Source organism: Lissotriton vulgaris, unplaced genomic scaffold (assembly GCF_964263255.1).
Source record: "Lissotriton vulgaris unplaced genomic scaffold, aLisVul1.2 SCAFFOLD_926, whole genome shotgun sequence".
Lineage (NCBI taxonomy): Eukaryota > Metazoa > Chordata > Amphibia > Caudata > Salamandridae > Lissotriton > Lissotriton vulgaris.
Window position 1 is genome coordinate 201,978 of NW_028250845.1, and position 17,224 is coordinate 219,201.

General features: G+C 42.0%; 1 protein-coding gene across 1 annotated transcript in view; it reads right to left on the minus strand.

Moving 5' to 3' along the window:
* The window catches only part of LOC147663099 (nebulette-like), a 348,425-nt gene that overhangs the window by 42,038 nt on the left and 289,163 nt on the right, over positions 1-17,224 (minus strand). The window contains 2 exon segments of the mRNA XM_086950681.1: positions 14,047-14,190; positions 16,353-16,445. Of these exon segments, the coding sequence (XP_086806807.1) occupies positions 14,047-14,190; positions 16,353-16,445 (237 nt within the window).

The window sequence follows — 17,224 nt, forward strand, 5'->3', positions numbered from 1 at the left end:
AGCTAAACTCCAAACGGCCCAGAATGCGGCAGCCCGCATTCTCACAGGTACCCATCGCCGCTGCTCTGCCAAACCATCTTTGCGGGCCCTCCATTGGCTCCCCATCCAAGAGAGAATTCAATTCAAGGCTCTCTGTACAACCCACAAGATTATGCACGGAAAGGCCCCTCCCATACTTCAAAATCTCATTTCACCCCATACCACCTCTAGAACTCTCGGCTCCTCCAACTGTAATCTGGCCTCAATCCCCAGGATCAGAAAGGCCCGCTCAGGCGGCCGACTGTTCTCCCTCAACGCTGCCAAACTTTGGAACTCGCTCCCCCCTAACCTTAGAGCCCAACCTAACCTCCTCATATTCCGTAGAGCACTCAAAACATGGCTGTTCCCATAAATAAACATCTCTCACTTGGTTCTTGTCTGTTAGCGCTGGGACGCCTATGGGCAGCCATGCGCTCTACAAATCTGTAAAATAAAAATAAAATAAATAAGAGTTGGCTCCAGTACAAACCAGTGCTGCACCCCTCTGTTCACCTTCATATGCTCAGTTAATTCGTCATTTCCTTTCCATCTTATTTGGGTTTAGTTGTCTCACAATTACCTTCAGTAAATAATTCAGGACCCATAACTACTCTCTATAGCCTCTCTTCCCAATACCGTTTGGCCTCATTTTGAGCCACTTTGTATTGTTTCCTGCTAAGGGCCACAGTATCTTTAAAGACATTTCTTAAAACATCCATCAGCTCCATTCTTTCCTCCTTACATGGATCATCAAACTATTCTACTTTTGTATTGCTTATGGCTATATACTTCGCAATCTTACCACAAAATTCTTAACCTTGCCCATTAATCGACTAAAAATATCCAGGATTAATTGCTTTATATCAAAATACTGATGTCAACTAGTGAGTGTGCTACAATGGTATGTCTCCGCACAAGAGTGTCTTCATTCTCCTCAATCATGGGTCATTAGACCCTCCTTCTGTTACTATGGATAATTCGATTGGTTGGATTGATCTCTGGTTGGAACAAATGGGAAATTATCATGTGATCCATTTCTAAAGTGAGGAAATTATGATCATGATCAAATCTCTCTAATACCCTCATGACAATGAGGTGGGACAAAAGAAAAAGACTAAGTAAAAAGTAATCAATTCCAGTTTGAAAATTAAACCTTTGAAGGTTAAGTCTAGATTCCTTATCCAATGTTGAATATCCATTGCAAGCTAGGAGGCTATGCTTGAGTGTAAAAGATGTTAGTTGGAATGCCACATTCGTATTCCTGGGAGGGCAACATGACTGAGGCTAGGGGTTCCCCATTCCTCCTCCTCGGTAACATTTGACATCACTTCAGGGGGGTTCGAAGGTGGTACTCAAATCCCCTGCAGTTATTAGATGACCCGTATCCTTAGTATTTTTTAGAACTTCATCAAGGGGAATTAAAGAAGGGGAATCCTGACTCTGTGTTGAGAATATTTGATAGATATTAACCAAAAGAACAGACTTTTTCTCCTTTGTGCTATGGAAGGTTACGACCAGTAGTTACTTTTGAGTTTACATTGTAGATGGACATTAACTCAAATAGTACAGCCCTCTACTGAATGGCCTATATATAGGTGGAGATGGCCTCAATTCGAATATCTGTGATATGCTCCCTGTGGACACAATCAGTGGTCCATGTCTCCTGCAGGAGACGTATGGCAAAACTAGCAATGCAGGAGACATATGTCAAAACTATCAGTGAAATTCCCCCATTGCTCACAACTTAGGGGTCGATTAGGATGGCGGACGTACTTTGTCCGTCTGCCATCCTATTTGGGGCAGGGACCGTCCGCCACAAGGGTGGACGTTCCGTGCCCCGAATTAGGATGCATCCAGGACAGTGACGGGTGCATCCCACATTTTTAACATTGCGGCAGACGGTGCTTGAAGCACCGCCCGCCGCAATGCTAAAAAGGCATGTTGTGCGTTTCCAAGCACAACATGACAGGCACCGCGTGTTGCCTGCCATTTTGTTCTTGGAAACGCAGGGGGTATTATAGGTACCCCCAATGTGCACCCCCCACACCCCCTTCACCCTGGGGGCCCGCAATGGGCCCATAAAGCAAAGACCGTATGCCTTTCTGTGGCAGCATTGCCAGCATGGAAAGGCATACCCCAAAGCCCATCCTAATATGGCTGGCGGTGTCTGATAGACACCACCTCCATATTAGAGCTTTTCCACCACTGTCGCAAGCCGACCGCGGTAGAAAAACGGCAGACGATGTTTCTGCCCGCCACGGTCCCCCCAACCATTGTAATATGGCGGGGGGAAATTGGTTGCGGACGGGCACGGATGGCGGACGGATCGCCACCGCATGCATGGCGGTGGCAATCTGTCCGCCATCCAAATTGACCCCTAAGTTTGGACTTAATGCCAGCAATGTTCATTGTCAGCATTGTCATATTATCATGATTCAAAGCAGTAAGGCCGCACTCTTTTTCCTTTAGTCCGTTTTCACTTGTTTTCATTTCAGTCCGCTTTAACTTTTGCATGCAATCGCAAGCCGGTATTAATCGCCGCCTGGCTTGATCACTCGTGGGGTTCCCGAGACGGAGATGGTTTCGCTCTTTCACAGCCGCATTACTCTGTAAGTACTCCACACTGGAGACTACGGTACTTTCACGGCACACATGCCTGATACAATTTCGATCCGTATTTTTACTATTGTGTCACGTTTTCTTAGATACCGCGACCCATGAAACACCCATAAAAAGCAGTCCGTGAGTATTGGTCTCACAAGAGCATTATTTTACGGGCACTTTTGGATCTGGATTCACAGTTTGGTGACTGGTTATGCACGTTACGTTGGTTTCTTATTTTGGCACTTAGATGATTCACACTCACAAACAAATGTTTTTATGTTGTTTTGGATGAGGGTTGAGCAAGGAGCATGACAATAATACACACTGTGCTTATGGTACTTGAGTGAGGATCTTGATTCTATAGCTTTGTATTCACCTTTAGGCTGATTTTGTTATATGTGGCTAATGACACAATGAGGTGATTGTAAGATGTGCAATTCTTGGCATACATAGTGATATTATGACTGGTTCCTTTTTTTGTAGAGTTGTCCCCTGAGGAAGGGCTTTTTCATCTGCCCGAAATGCATTGGGGAGGATCTATGACTGGATGATTTTTGCGTTGGATGAAATTTATGAACTTTGAATTATGTTGAACTTTTGATGAAGTATTAAATACTCTTGGAACCCTAAAATGAGGTGGAATCAATTTTGATGAACTGTTTATAGACAATCCTGTCTACGTTTCAAGCTGTGCAACAGGGTGTCTCCTTCCAAATGGGGGGAGCTTTGTATTAGTTCATATTATCATGATTCCCAGGGACAGTAAATAGTTTATCTCGTAGGGATTGCCTACCTTCTTCACTCGCCTCATTAGCGTCAGTATATGTTTCTGTTTCTGTTTTGAAGCAATAATCTGCCCCTTCCAAGCTGAACTTATTGCTTTGATGTCACAATACCTTGTTCAATTATGTATTGCAAATTCCAGCTCCCTACTGGGTGATCTCTTATTTGAATCACATTGAGCATTATCAGCATGGTGAGCTATAGCTCTACAACCCCCGGCATCAAGTGCCCACCTTCTATTTAGTAGACAACACTTAAACTAAATCTTAGAACCACTAGGAGGAGAAGCATAAATCCAAATTACCAATCCACCTCCTATTAGCCAACTTAAGGGTGATGTAATCAAATTCTTCATCAAAATGACACCATCTAGTGGCCCCTATAGCTGATGTAATTATTGAATGGCATTGCCTAACCTGCCTAATACAATGAGTTACTTTTTTAACAATAAAAGTCTTATCATTTTCTTTTGTTGAATGTGAGATTTTGGGTACATTTATCATGTATATGGTATTGCTATTACCTCCTTGGTAACTTTCAGGCCCTGTAGTAGGGTACCTTTGTAAGCTCATCGTATACTCCCTCAAAGCCTGTCTCTCCTCCTGTTTTTTTTTGCTATCCTCCCGCCTGGAGTGGAAAGATGTGGCAATGTCCTGGAACCCTCCAGGGGATCACCCGTGCCAGGAATTTTGCTCGGATTCCTGAAAATAGTCTCCTTGAGGGGATACAAAAACTCCCTTAATAAAGCACCCAAAGAAGTCCACTGTTTGAAGCCACTAGGTAGAAGGCATTAGGTGCAAGGTAAGATGTTTGAGTGCTAGAGCCTAACATTATATTAGCCTGATTTAAAGTACATACCTCAGTACTTTCTAAACCCATGCCATGGCGGGCCTCCTGTTTTCCTGAAGCAAAGGTGCCTCCTTGCTTTTCTCACAAGGGGTTATTATGTCAATTTTATCATAGAGTTTCCCCAGATTCACTCTTAACAGGGACATTTCATTACTCAATTAGTTGATTATTTCCTGAAGCTGTTTTTTTCCATCTGGCATATACATTTAGTAAATACTTTACTATTGTCACCCATTCTCTTAGCTCCTGCTCCCACGGTGGCAGAATTACATGTCAAGTCAAGTCAGGTGATTTATATAGCGCGCTACATACCCAGAGGGTCTCAAGGCGCTTGAGGAAGGGTGGGGAATTACTTGTCGAATATCCAAGTTTTAAGTTGTTTTCTGAATGCTAGGTGGTTCTGAGTAAGGTGAAGGTTAGTGGGAAGTGAGTTCCAGGTTTTAGCTGCCAGGTAGGAAAAGGATCTACCTCCCATGGTGGTTTTGTTGATGCGAGGTACAGTAGCGAGGGCTTGGTTGGAGGATCGTAGCTGGTGGTAGGGGGTGTAGAAGGAAAGTCGTGTGTTGAGGCATTCGGGTCCAAGTTCGTACAGAGCTTTGTGCGCGTGGGTTAGGAGGAGGAAAGTAATCCTCTTATTGACGGGGAGCCAGTGAAGGTTTTTCAGGTGACCAGAGATGTGGTCTTTACGCTGGATGTCTAGTATGAGTCTGGCTGAGGCGTTCTGGATGCGTTGGAGTTTTTTCTGGAGTTTTGCGGTGGTACCGGCGTATAGGGTGTTTCCGTAGTCCAGGCGACTCGTGACCAGTGCGTGGGTGACTGTTTTTCTAGTTTCGGTGGGGATCCAGCGAAATGTTTTTTTGAGCATGCGAAGAATGTTGAAGCAAGATGATGAGACGGCGTTGACTTGTCTATTCATAGAGAGTGAGGAGTCCAGGATGACGCCCAGGTTACGTGCGTGGTCCTTCGGGATGGGTGCTTTTCCAAGGGCCTCTGGCCACCAAGAGTCATCCCAGGCGGAGGGGGAGGTACCCAGGATAAGGACTTCTGTTTTGTCTGAGTTCAGTTTCAGACGGCTGTGCTTCATCTACTCGGCTACTTCTTTCATTCCTTCATGCAGATTGGTTTTGGCAGTGTTAGGGTCTCTGGTGAGTGATAGGATCAGTTGAGTGTCATCAGCGTAGGAGATGATGTTGAGGTTGTGTTGGCGTGCGATGGCCGTGAGGGGGCTCATGTATACGTTGAAGAGGGTGGGGCTGAGTGAAGAACCTTGTGGCACGCCGTCAGATGACTTCAGTGGCCTCTGACTTGAATGGTGGGAGGCGGACTCTCTGGGTTCTTCCAGTGAGGAACGAGGTGATCCATTCCAGTGCTTTTCCTTGGATTCCGATGTTATTGAGGCGCTGAAATAGGGTGCTATGACATACTGTGTCGAAGGCTGCGGAGAGGTCGAGGAGGATGAGGGCGACTGTGTCTCCATTGTCCAGTAGAGTTCGAATGTTGTCTGTTGCTGCGATGAGGGCGGTCTCCGTGCTGTGTTTGGCTCGGAAGCCGGACTGTGAGGAGTCGAGGGATTTGTTGTTTTCGAGGAAGGTGGCGAGCTGGTTGTTGACAGCTTTCTCTATAACTTTGGCCGGGAATGGAAGGAGCGAGATGGGGCAGTAGTTTTTTAGTTCGGTGGGGTCAGCTGTGGGTGTTTTCAGAAGGGCGCTGAGTTTTGCGTGTTTCCAGCTTTCCGGGAAGGTGGCGGAGTTGAGGGAGCAGTTGATGACGTCTCGGAGGTGTGGTGCTATGATGGAGTCTGCTTTGTTGAAGATGTGATGAGGGCATGGGTCTGTGGGGGATCCTGAGTGGATGGAGTTCATCAGGCGGATGGTGTCCTCAGTGGAGATTGTGTTCCAGTCATTAAGGATGTTCAGGGGGGGTGAAGGTGTGACAGAAGGATGGGTGGGTTGATCTCCGGGTTGGTTGTCGAAGCTGTTATGGATGTCTGCGATTTTGTTGTGGAAGAATGAAGCTAGGGAGTCGCAGAGGGCTTGAGAAGGGGTGATGTCGTTGGAGTTTGCTGAGGGGTTGGTAACTTCTTTGACGATGTTGAATAATTCCTTGCTGTTGTGTGCGTTGTTATCTAGTCGGTCTTTGAATGCGGCTTTCTTGGCAGACCGGATACGTTGGTGGTGTATGCGGGTGGCGTTTTTGAAGGCGTCCCTGGTGCTGGTGTTTGGGTCTTTTTTCCAGGCCTTCTCGAAGGAGCGACAGAGTTTCTTAGATTTCTTAAGATCATCGTTGAACCAGGGGGCGTTTTTGCTGCCTAGTTTGATTTGACGTTTTTTCAACGGTGCTAGGATGTCGGCGCTGTTGGAAAGCCATTGGGTGAGGTTAATGGCTGCTTGGTCGGGGTTTGAGGAGTGGGTAGGGGTATGTCAAGGGAAAAACACACTTTGTAGATTCAATTTTTGTTGTCACAGCTAAGCTTGAAGTATTAACCCAAGTCTCATTAATTAGTATATCATTTGATAATGCTGTGATTGAGTTGCCAGCCCTCACATCACCACCTTCAGTGGCTGCATAGCTCCAATTTCCACTGTCCCCAAAGACTTGATGCATGGAAGGTGTTTTCCCAGGTGAAAGAGAATCAGGTGTTTTTTTTCTTTTCTGACCCAAGGCACTTTGTCTAGAAAAATTCCCGCTACTCAGTAGGGTCTCCTCCACTTTGATTAGATTATCAATCTCATTAGCCACACAGTTCTTTGCCACATTTAATACTGACAAATTAGCTATCTTTGCACTCCTCTGGGGGCTCCCTAATGTTGTATTTTGCCCATAATAACAGGGGTACCTTACTCACAACTCAAAATCCAGAGAGAAAAATTATCAAACTTATACACTTGATAGGGGCAGAGGCAGTAGATGTTAATAATGCAAACTTGCCTTTTCCCTAACCCCTCCTCAATCCCAGGGTAGGCTGGGGGAAGAAGTCCTACCCCAGTTCCGCAACTGTGAAGCATCTTTGGGAGGAATGCAAGCAAAGGGGAATGATTGGTAAAGACCTGTGATGCAGAACAACTCCTACTGGCTGCGCCTTGATCCCTGAACAAGGTGAATCCACCACTCTGTAATGGGCTGTTCATCTAATCAATGAAATTTGGCACAAGTAAGCAGAGACGAGACCAAATGATTACACAGCTGGGCAGCAACAAAGTAAATCCTAAGAACACAGGGGCTTATTTACAAGCCCCTTGCTCCACTTTTGCCTCACTTTTCTCCATTTAAAAAGTGATCCACTGGTGGCGCAAGGGGCTTGTAAATAATCCCCACTTTGCTGCAGGACCAAGGGGGGGCAGCCCCACCTCTTCCTAAGGAGACCATCGCCACCATCCCCACTTTGGCATGTGGGACTGGTAGTCCCCTCTAGCAGTGATTCATCTGGCTAAGGGTTCATCACCCCACGATGTAATATTTCCTGCTGAGAGATCGCCCAAATCCGGAGGTTGAAGGCTGAAAACTCCCGGACCAGGAGTCAGCTGGGTGGCCCGCTTGGCTAATCCCTGCACTTTCAGGTGAGTTGCCTTGAGGCACTGCTCCCTTCAAGAAATAACCTGCACTTGCACCTCCTGGTATGTTGTGAGGTAGGGGAGTGAGTACCCTGATGTCGTTCACGTCCAGAGGGATAGTATACTCCCAAAAGAGCTTCCAAAGTGTCCCATGCTTGGGGATTGCAACGCACTTTTAGGCGAGATGACGGGCATGCCTGCCCCCAAGAAGCAAGAAGCTACAGCTGCACCTACGGGTGTGTTGTCAGATGGGGAAGTGAGTCTTCTGAGATCTTAGTGGTCCAGAGGGATAGTATACCCATGAAGGAGCTTCCAAAGTGTTCCATGCTGGGGGATTGCAGAGCACTTTTAGGCAGGTTGAAGGGCATTCCTGCCCCCAAGAAGCAAGAAGCTACAGCTGCACCTACGGGTGTGCTGTCAGATGGGGGAGTGAGTCTTCTGAGATCTTAGTGGTCCAGAGGGATAGTATACCCATGAAGGAGCTTCCAAAGTGTTCCATGCTGGGGGATTGCAGAGCACTTTTATGCAAGATGATTGGAGGCCCGTCCCCTTCAAGAAGAAGCTGCACCTGTGCCTCCTGGCACGTTGTCAGTTGGGGGAGTGAGTCTCTTGAGCCCCCTGAGGTCTTGCCGATCCAAAGGGATTGGATACCCCCAAAAGAGATTCCAAAATGTCCATAAGAATTAAAGCTGAACCTTACCCCATGACTATCAAAAACAACTAAATTAGAGTCACATTTTTCCAGATGCAGGCAGACAAGAGGTACACTTTTGCATTCAGCGAGGGCAACATGAGAGATGTTTCGCTGGTTATACTTTGGCACTTTTGTTACACTTTGAAGCTCCAGGAAGTGAGGAAGAAAAAGGAAAAACCATCATGAAAGATGAATTATGTTATTAAAATTCATTCTTAGGGTGGAAACGGACACTAGGAGGACATGTGCAGTCCGAATGCCATTAAAGACCATGAAACAACTCTATACCATGAAGCATGGGGTAGGTAGTGGCCCCAACTCAACAGCTCCTCCTAGTCACTGTAGTGTGTTGCTGTTAATCTTTAGGATAAGTTCAAGAACACACGAAGAAGCAGCTGGCAAATTGGTCTTTCTTCCACTATTAAGGTAGGTCTAACAATATACAGCAAGAGGTAACGATCTCATAGGTCCTGGCAAAAGCCTAGCGATTTAGTCACTTATTGTGTAGGGCTGAGACATGTTGACCTAGCTGTAGGATGTAAGGTTGGTGTTTGAAGAAATACCACATACTCTACTTTCTTTATGTTTTTAAAGATATGTTGTAAGATAGTGCCAATCCTTTATGGAAATTCCCAATATTAAAATTGAATTTATTTTTACCCTTAATATATCAAAAGCATCACTACCATTGCATTTGCCCGCCTGCCACCAACTGGCACTGGCAAAGGAACACACTATGTTGAAATATGCCACTTAGTGTGGGTGAGGGGTTTCTTTTTTTTTAAATACTTCCAAGCAACCAGCATGTTTACATCAACAACCCTGCAAGCGGAACATAAACAACCTGATCAAGTAAAAAATATATTTTGTCTTTTCCATATATGATTTGTATATTTTGTGCAGCTACAGCCCCTGCAGGTAAGAGTGGTGTGGCCGTTTGGGAGTGTGGGGGGGATTTTGACAGATTTCCCTATTTGTCGTCTGGCGAAATGCCCCCCCCCCCCCCATCCCGTCCCCACCGCACCACTGCTCCTACCTGCATGGGCCGCTGTTTATTTTGTGTATATGCAAGCATGAATAGTGAGGTTGTACTGTCATAGGCTGACTTTGGACAAAAAAACTTTCGTTGAAATTGGGTGCAGTATGTCACCAGAAAAACAAAAGTTAACTGAAAATCCTACAGCTAAGGTGAATTTTCTAGAATTGACAATAGCACGTTAATGTAGTTTTCAACAAAAAAATGCATTCACTTATAAAACAAAGTTTTAGGATAGTCTACTTCCGGTTAGATCTTCGATACTTAACTTGCAAAACAATCATGCACACCATAAACAGCACATTCAATGCATTTCTTATGCCTCACAATATTAATACCAATAAGTAACACCATCTAAAAGCAGTATTCTAAAATATATTCATAGTTATCTTATTAATATTGGCAGTGGTAATGTGATATGTAATCTGATATTTAAGATCAATCATTTGCAATTACATCTCTTATATCAAGGATGAGGAAATTGTTAAGGACATCAGCAATATATTTGGTTTGCCATTAACTTTAACGGGAGAAAGAGGAGGGTGATTTGATTGTGTCAATAGCTAATTTGTTCCAATAACTGGAGACTCAGTTGGGGTTCTTAGGGTCGCATTTTTGCTCCAGATGTGCTAAATTGAGATGTGCTGGAGGTCACCTCCAGATGTGCTAAATTGAGATGTGCTGGAGGTCTCCTTTCATATTTTTGCAAAGGATACCAACAGCAATAAACCCTTAGGGAAAATATTTTGGTGTGCTAATTTCTCATTCCAATCAAAATAATTTTCACTTCTTGTTAACTGTTTTAATTTGAAACAATACTTACTTTATTAGAGGGTGGAAAATGTAAGTAATAAAGCATGTTTTTTATAGTTTTAGTTTGTTTTCTATAGACACAATTTAGAAATACATTTATACCTTTTCTGTATTCTATAATAACCCTTATAAAAACAGATTGACCATACCATATTGAAAGTCAATATCTTGCAGCAGTGTAGAAAGTAAAACCATTAGGGCTATGATTACAGGTGTTGTGTATTTCCACAAAAGGTAGCAGGCAGCTGCAACTATCAATACCAAATGGACTCTCCACATGGAATTCTCAATTCCATGGAGATTAACACTCACACATACCACCTGCTCTGAGTAGGTGTCACATGTGCGTGAGGCCTTCTATATGCTGCAGATGGGTAGGAGATTTAATTTTCCTGCTGGAAAAATGGGGTTGGTATTCCCGCACCCAGAAAAACAGGTACACAAACACCATTCAACTTATGATTGTGTGGAAAGGAGTTCCAGACAGGACAAGAGTCCACTCTGCCCAACTTGTAATCAGGCCTTAGAGGTAGTATATCTGCTCCTGGGTGGAAAAGGAATTAAAGATGATAAGAATAATACTTTAATCTTTAGAGCAGGCTTTAAAGATAAGGATACTGATGAAATAAATATTATTTCAATATTTCATGCAAATTGTAGAGAGTATTTCAAACACCCACATGACAATATTTAACAGGGTCAAATGGTTTCGTCATGAGTCATACTCCTGTAAAGGATATACGTGTATGTATTTCGGTAAAAAAAAGTTACAGATGTTGCTAAACCCACCATAGCCTCAGAAATGTGATGTAGTACAGATGCTTTGAAAGTGATGGATTCCTAGATATATCGACCAAATGTGAATATATTCACACTAAATAAAATGGGAAGAAAACAAGCACTGCAGGAAGCCGCAGATGAGGGACACATTCCTGTAGTCATCTTCGCACCACTTCAACCATCTATATACCTACTATTACGCGCAAATTATCAAAGCAGAAGCAGACGCAACAAATGTGACCACCACTATTTAATAAAGAAGGATTTCAAGCAAATGTTCTGAATATTATGAAAATCCATTTACAAGATCACTGCCTGTAAATAGAATTTACATCAGATTACAGAGGGTCCTAAATGAACTGTATAGCTAAAGCCAGTGAAAACAAACTTAAACTAATCCAGGTCAAATCAAAAGTCATGATTTTTGAAAAATACTAAAATAAAGAGAAAACATGGGGGCACTCTGGGTAATCTACCTTGATACATGTTGCAGCCTAAAATTGCCTTGCTACATTGCTAACAGAAAAGGTAACACCGAGACATCAGCAAGCCACAATAAAACACTGGGGTGCTACAGTAACATATGTTCTATGCAGACTTAACTGGGAGTTACAAAGTCCTTCAGCAAGTCTGGAAAAAAAAGTGGATTTTACATGAACCCTCAGTCCATTTACTGATCAGGCGCAATCCATGAGCTTGAAGCAAAGTTATTTGAGAAAATAACATCTCCCAATCAGTATTCAATTCAGCAATAAAAAAAACATGCTGTTAACTAGTAGTAAAAAATAAACATTCTCAATACATCATTTAATCCTACAATATTAGGATCACTGGTTGCAATCTAACAGCATCAGGACATAAATCCGTGAGAGTACAGATTCTCTGCATACATTTCAAGGTTTTTTTGCTAAAATATTTAGACTATTCTGGTCAATTCAACAGTTTACACATCCCAGATACAGATTAGGCGACTATAAAAGAGAATTGATACTGCATTTACTAGTTTGTTGTCCATGAACACTATCTGAGAGGCAAGAATACACCAAGCAATTTTTTTTCTGACAAACCAAATCACACAATGTGTAGAAGATTTTAAACATTGCCTCAATCCTGTCTCAGAACTCCGATGAGCAGCGATTTAAATAACTTGTATTAATTCCATAATAACACTACAAAAACCTAAGTATTGCTTATTCCTAAATGTTTATTTTAAGTTTGTTGGATTGAGAAATCTCTATTACAAATGTTTACTACTTGCTTTAACCAGGAACCAACAGGGTACAAGCCTATTGCTTGCAGCAATCAGACATTAACTTACGTTAGGAATCATGTGATAAAAATCAAAATGGTTTGGATGCAATAAAAATAAGAAATTATGAAAAAACTGAAGATTGTGCTTTATGAATTTCTTTCAGAACACATGAATTAAAGATTGAATAGAGGACGATTTAATAAATTGGACACCGTTTTGCTAAAAACTGGAATTTAGACTGTGAAGAACCACACTCTGCAGGTAAAAGCATAGTCTAAAAATCAGTCTTTATTTTAAGAAGGTTGTTAGAAATTAGGTCTCTAATTAGCAGAGGTTTGCACCCTGTCCAAGTAGGGGTCACAATCCTAGTCAGGGTAGCTCGAGATACACTTTTAATTAACCTGTGCTGACCTTCAGGTAGTTTGGCTGGGAGCAGGCAGGTTTAACTTAAGAGGCAATGTATAAAGTGTTTGTTCAACACACACACACACAAACACACACACAGTAACACAATGAATAAGCCAAAAAAGACTCCACACAGGTTTAGAAAAACAGAGAATATTTATCTGATGAAAATCCAACCAGGCCCGGGGTATATTGTATACCACTTCACAAGTGACTTAAAGGTAACCTAAATATACCAATCAGGTACACACTAATGTCAGCATGTTTAGGGAGGAAGCACATGCGCTGTAACACTGCTTAGTAGTGGTAAAGTGCCCAGAGTCCTAAGGCCAACAAACAAAGTTCAACAAAAGGAAAAAAAAGAAAGGTAAAAAGTTTGGGGTGACTTTCCAAAGAGGGACATTTTCCAACAAAGGTGATTTAGCAGACATAATTGAAACAATGGCTACTTAACACTACCCTTCATTGACTTTTCTTGTTTCAGTGTCAATGCAAAAGAAACAGTCAATGTTTCAATTTGATTGCATTTGGAACTCTTATTAGGTCATCGCGACAGACTGAATTTGTTAATGAGGTTTTTTCCTTTCATAATAAACTATGTGACAGTCACTTTAAGAAACAATATGTGAATTTGCAGAGATGATAGCATCAAGATGAACACAGTTTCTGTTCCGTGGCGGGAGAACCTAGGCCATCTTTGGGAAGGCTTTCAAGTTACAACTCAAAATTTATCCCAACAGGTACTGGACAAGTACCCCTCTGTGTCCAAGGAATATAGAAGGTCTTCAGAAGAAATAAAATAGGTATCTCTGCCTAGGAACTAGAAAGATGCTGTCCATAAAAGAAAAGTAATCAAGATACTGACAGGATAGTGGTTCAAGCTCATATCTACAGCTTGAATATATCATGCTGTGTGAGAACAAGCATACGGCTGAAAACTGCACAAAATGTCATAACGCACAATTTTGGAAAATGTTTTTCAAATTATGACCATCTACAGATTTCAAATATTATATTTTAGCTAAGGCCCAATTTCTTAATATATCTTAAATCAAATTCTTACAAGTGTAAATTGGCATTGCATCAGTACAATGTATGTGACAAGAAGTTGGAAGTTGGCTTCAAAATGTCATAGTAATGTAGCTCTAAATCAGGACTGACAAGGTATTGTGCAATTAGTAAGTATGAAGATGGATGTGCTCTCCTTATACTCTTAGTGACATCACACTGGGCTTAGTTAGTATAAAACAGTCATTGATACCTCCTCCAAAAGATCGTTTTGTTCCCTCACTGTAGTAGGAACAAGTTGGGTTCATCTCTGAAAACTCCGACGTGTCATCCCCCACGCTTAATTCAGCTACACTGGAGGAGTTCTGCTGCTGTTTGTTAAAGCGATTTGCTTTCTCTAAAATAGTAATAAAAGTTATACAAACCGCCATATGGAAACTAGTCAAGGGCTTAAATAACAATAGGCAAAAAACACAACATATAGAGATAAATTAAAATAAGGAGTGCTCTAACGTGTAAGCATAGCAAGTTAGAATCTGGTGTTATCAACATGCTTTATGTAATATTTGTTTTAAAATAGGGTTTTCAAATTCAAAGGGTTTTGGGAAGATTGCTTCATGTTCATATTAAAACTACATTCAACAGTAGCCTAGTTCATGCAAGGTGATATTTTCAACCCCACTAGCTTATCGAAAAAAAAGTAGTATTAAGTTCTTTATTTGTACTAAATTCAATTGTTATGTGAAAGTGAACCAGTATTAGATGCTCTGTCTGACAGATTACATTAATTTAGCAAACTCTAAAACAATTGGCTCACGTGGATAGTAAACTCTTGAATCTTTTAAGAAGAGTCTCATAGGGGAAGACTATCAACATTTAGCTGGGGTTTGAATATTTGGTGACTAACTAGCATGTTTTTAAAAGCATGTAATAACAATTTAATTTGTATTGAAGCAATTTGCATACTGACCGTGATGTACACGTCTGCACGCATGTAAAAAAACGAATTTATCTTACAGCACAAAAATGAATTATGGCGGCCAGGGACATTGCTGGAAATGTTTTGGAAATTCAATTACATTTATGACATGAATTTCAAAATATTTATCACATGTGACTCAATCACTAATGGGTCAGAGGGAGTGGGAGCGAGTTCGCCCAGAGGTCAAGGGGCCAACATTTGTACTCTCCCTTCAAAATACCATTTGCACTAGGAAAAATAACAGGCCATTCTGTTATCTTTCCCACCTCTTGTGGCTTTTTCTCACCTTACATTGTAGGTGCGCCTTCACAGAGGAATTGTTCTGGTACTCAAATGTTCCTACATTTTGGACCATCAAAATTGTGTGCAAAAAATTTCAGGCTGGCCTCACACACCTCCTAGGTGTCAGGCCTCATAATTGGCTATCACACGCTCACCAAAGACTCCTCAAATGGAGAACGAGCACATGTTAGGGCTATAGATCCAATATTAGTAGGAAATGAGGGTGAAAAGGAAAGACATGAAAAAAGAGAGGTGGTTAAAAATAAAAATCCCTACCGCCTGCTAGCCACTTATTTTAATTTTTATGGTGGCCCCATAAGGGGTCCCAGATTTCTCTTGGACATAGTGTGCCACCCAAGGGAGAAGGCACTGTCTGAGGGAGGACAGGGATACATGTTAGGTATCTAGGGAGGGAGTACCTTGACAAAGGTGTGACTACAGGGCTCCCTCCCCCACCCCTCCATGAGGTACAATACTTAAACATTAAGGATGAGGTTCCTACTGATACTGAAGGACCCGATTTGGACCACATGTCAAGCGGGTATTGTATGAATGAAAATTGTATGCATTGTGTAGGTAAGCACCACAAACCTATTCGGTTCCTCATGGTCCTGAAGAAAGATTAGGACCCCTTATGGGGCCATGACAGGGCTGAAACATGTCAAACTGATTTAGTTGACAGCTTGCACCATAAAAGAGTTATAATTGTCCTATATTTCATGTTTTTCACTTTCCCTCCACCACCAATGAATGAAAATGTAAAGAAGTGACTGGCAGGCAGTAGGGATTTTTATTTTGAACCCCCCTTCTTCATCTCCTTTCTTTCCTTTTCACCCTAGTTTCGTACAGATATTGGAAGTATTGCCCTAACATGGGCTTGTTCGCCATTAGAGGATACTTTGGCAAACTTGTGATGGCCTATGATGAAGCCTGACAACTGGGAGGTGTGTGAGGCTATCCTGTTAATTTTTTGCACAGAATTGTGCTGGTCCAATATATTGGAACGTTTAAGTGGCCAGAACCCTTCCTCGGTGAAGGCGCACCTACACAGTAAGGTGAGACGAAGCCACAAAAGGTGGACTGATAACAGAAGGGCCTGTTTGTTTTTCTAGTGCAAATACATTTCAAAATAACAGGAGATGCTACTTCTTCTATGTATGAAATATGCTTATAATAACGTTGCCAGTCATCCATTTTCCAAATGCATTTGGTGCCAAGTGTTAATATATGCATGCAAGAAGTGATCAAAAAGTGATCAAGATGTGATCATTCACACAAATCGTGTGCAGGAATACCCGTAATTGTATGGAGACTTCTAGATTGAATATTGTCTTCCAGAGGGTCGATGTCAAATATGGAGCCAGGATCAGTGCGCCACACTTTAAGGTCTTTCAGCAAAAGAAAGATTTAGGATACTGGTTTAAAATATTTGGAATTCAAATTCAACACAGTACAACAAATAGACAAATGCCAAAAGAGGAGAGGTTACTTGGTAATCGATAGCGTCAAAAGTCAGTCAGCTCTGTAGGTACCTTTTATATTTCTTGCAGTATGCCACTGCACTCTGTGTAACTTTCTCATTGTGTCACTTTAAATTTACAGTTTGAAAAAAATTGCCTCTTACCATAACTAAAACCAGTATGTACAGGTTTGAAGCAAACAAATGTACATCATTTATGGTATTAAAACGCATAATTCACAGCCGAAGTCTCCCTGGGAAGTAAAAGATTTCTAAAAGTTTTTCATTTCACTAATATCCAGAAGTAACTCAATTTCTTTTCTTCTTTTTCACACATTTTCTAATAGCAATGCAGCTATAGACATTCTTGGGGACATCATGGGTGTATCCCAGAAGTGCCACCAAATGGGTGGGTGCAATCGTAACTCCTGTCATGGTAGAGACTAGGGACAATATTGTGATTCAGTAGTGTCCTATAAAATGGCATGTCCAGGTCAAGTGTGCAAAATCAGTGTCTATGGTACGGCATTTGTTGTACTGGGACAAGCGTGTGGAATCAAACTTTGCTAGTTCTTTGGGTGTGCTGTAAGCTCGATGTAGAAATTTAAAATGTAGACATTTGTGTTTGTGATTGATAGATATAAGCTTCGTTTGAGAACAGCAGTAATACCAAACTTTGTCAGAGACTGGATGTCCCAGATCAGTTCC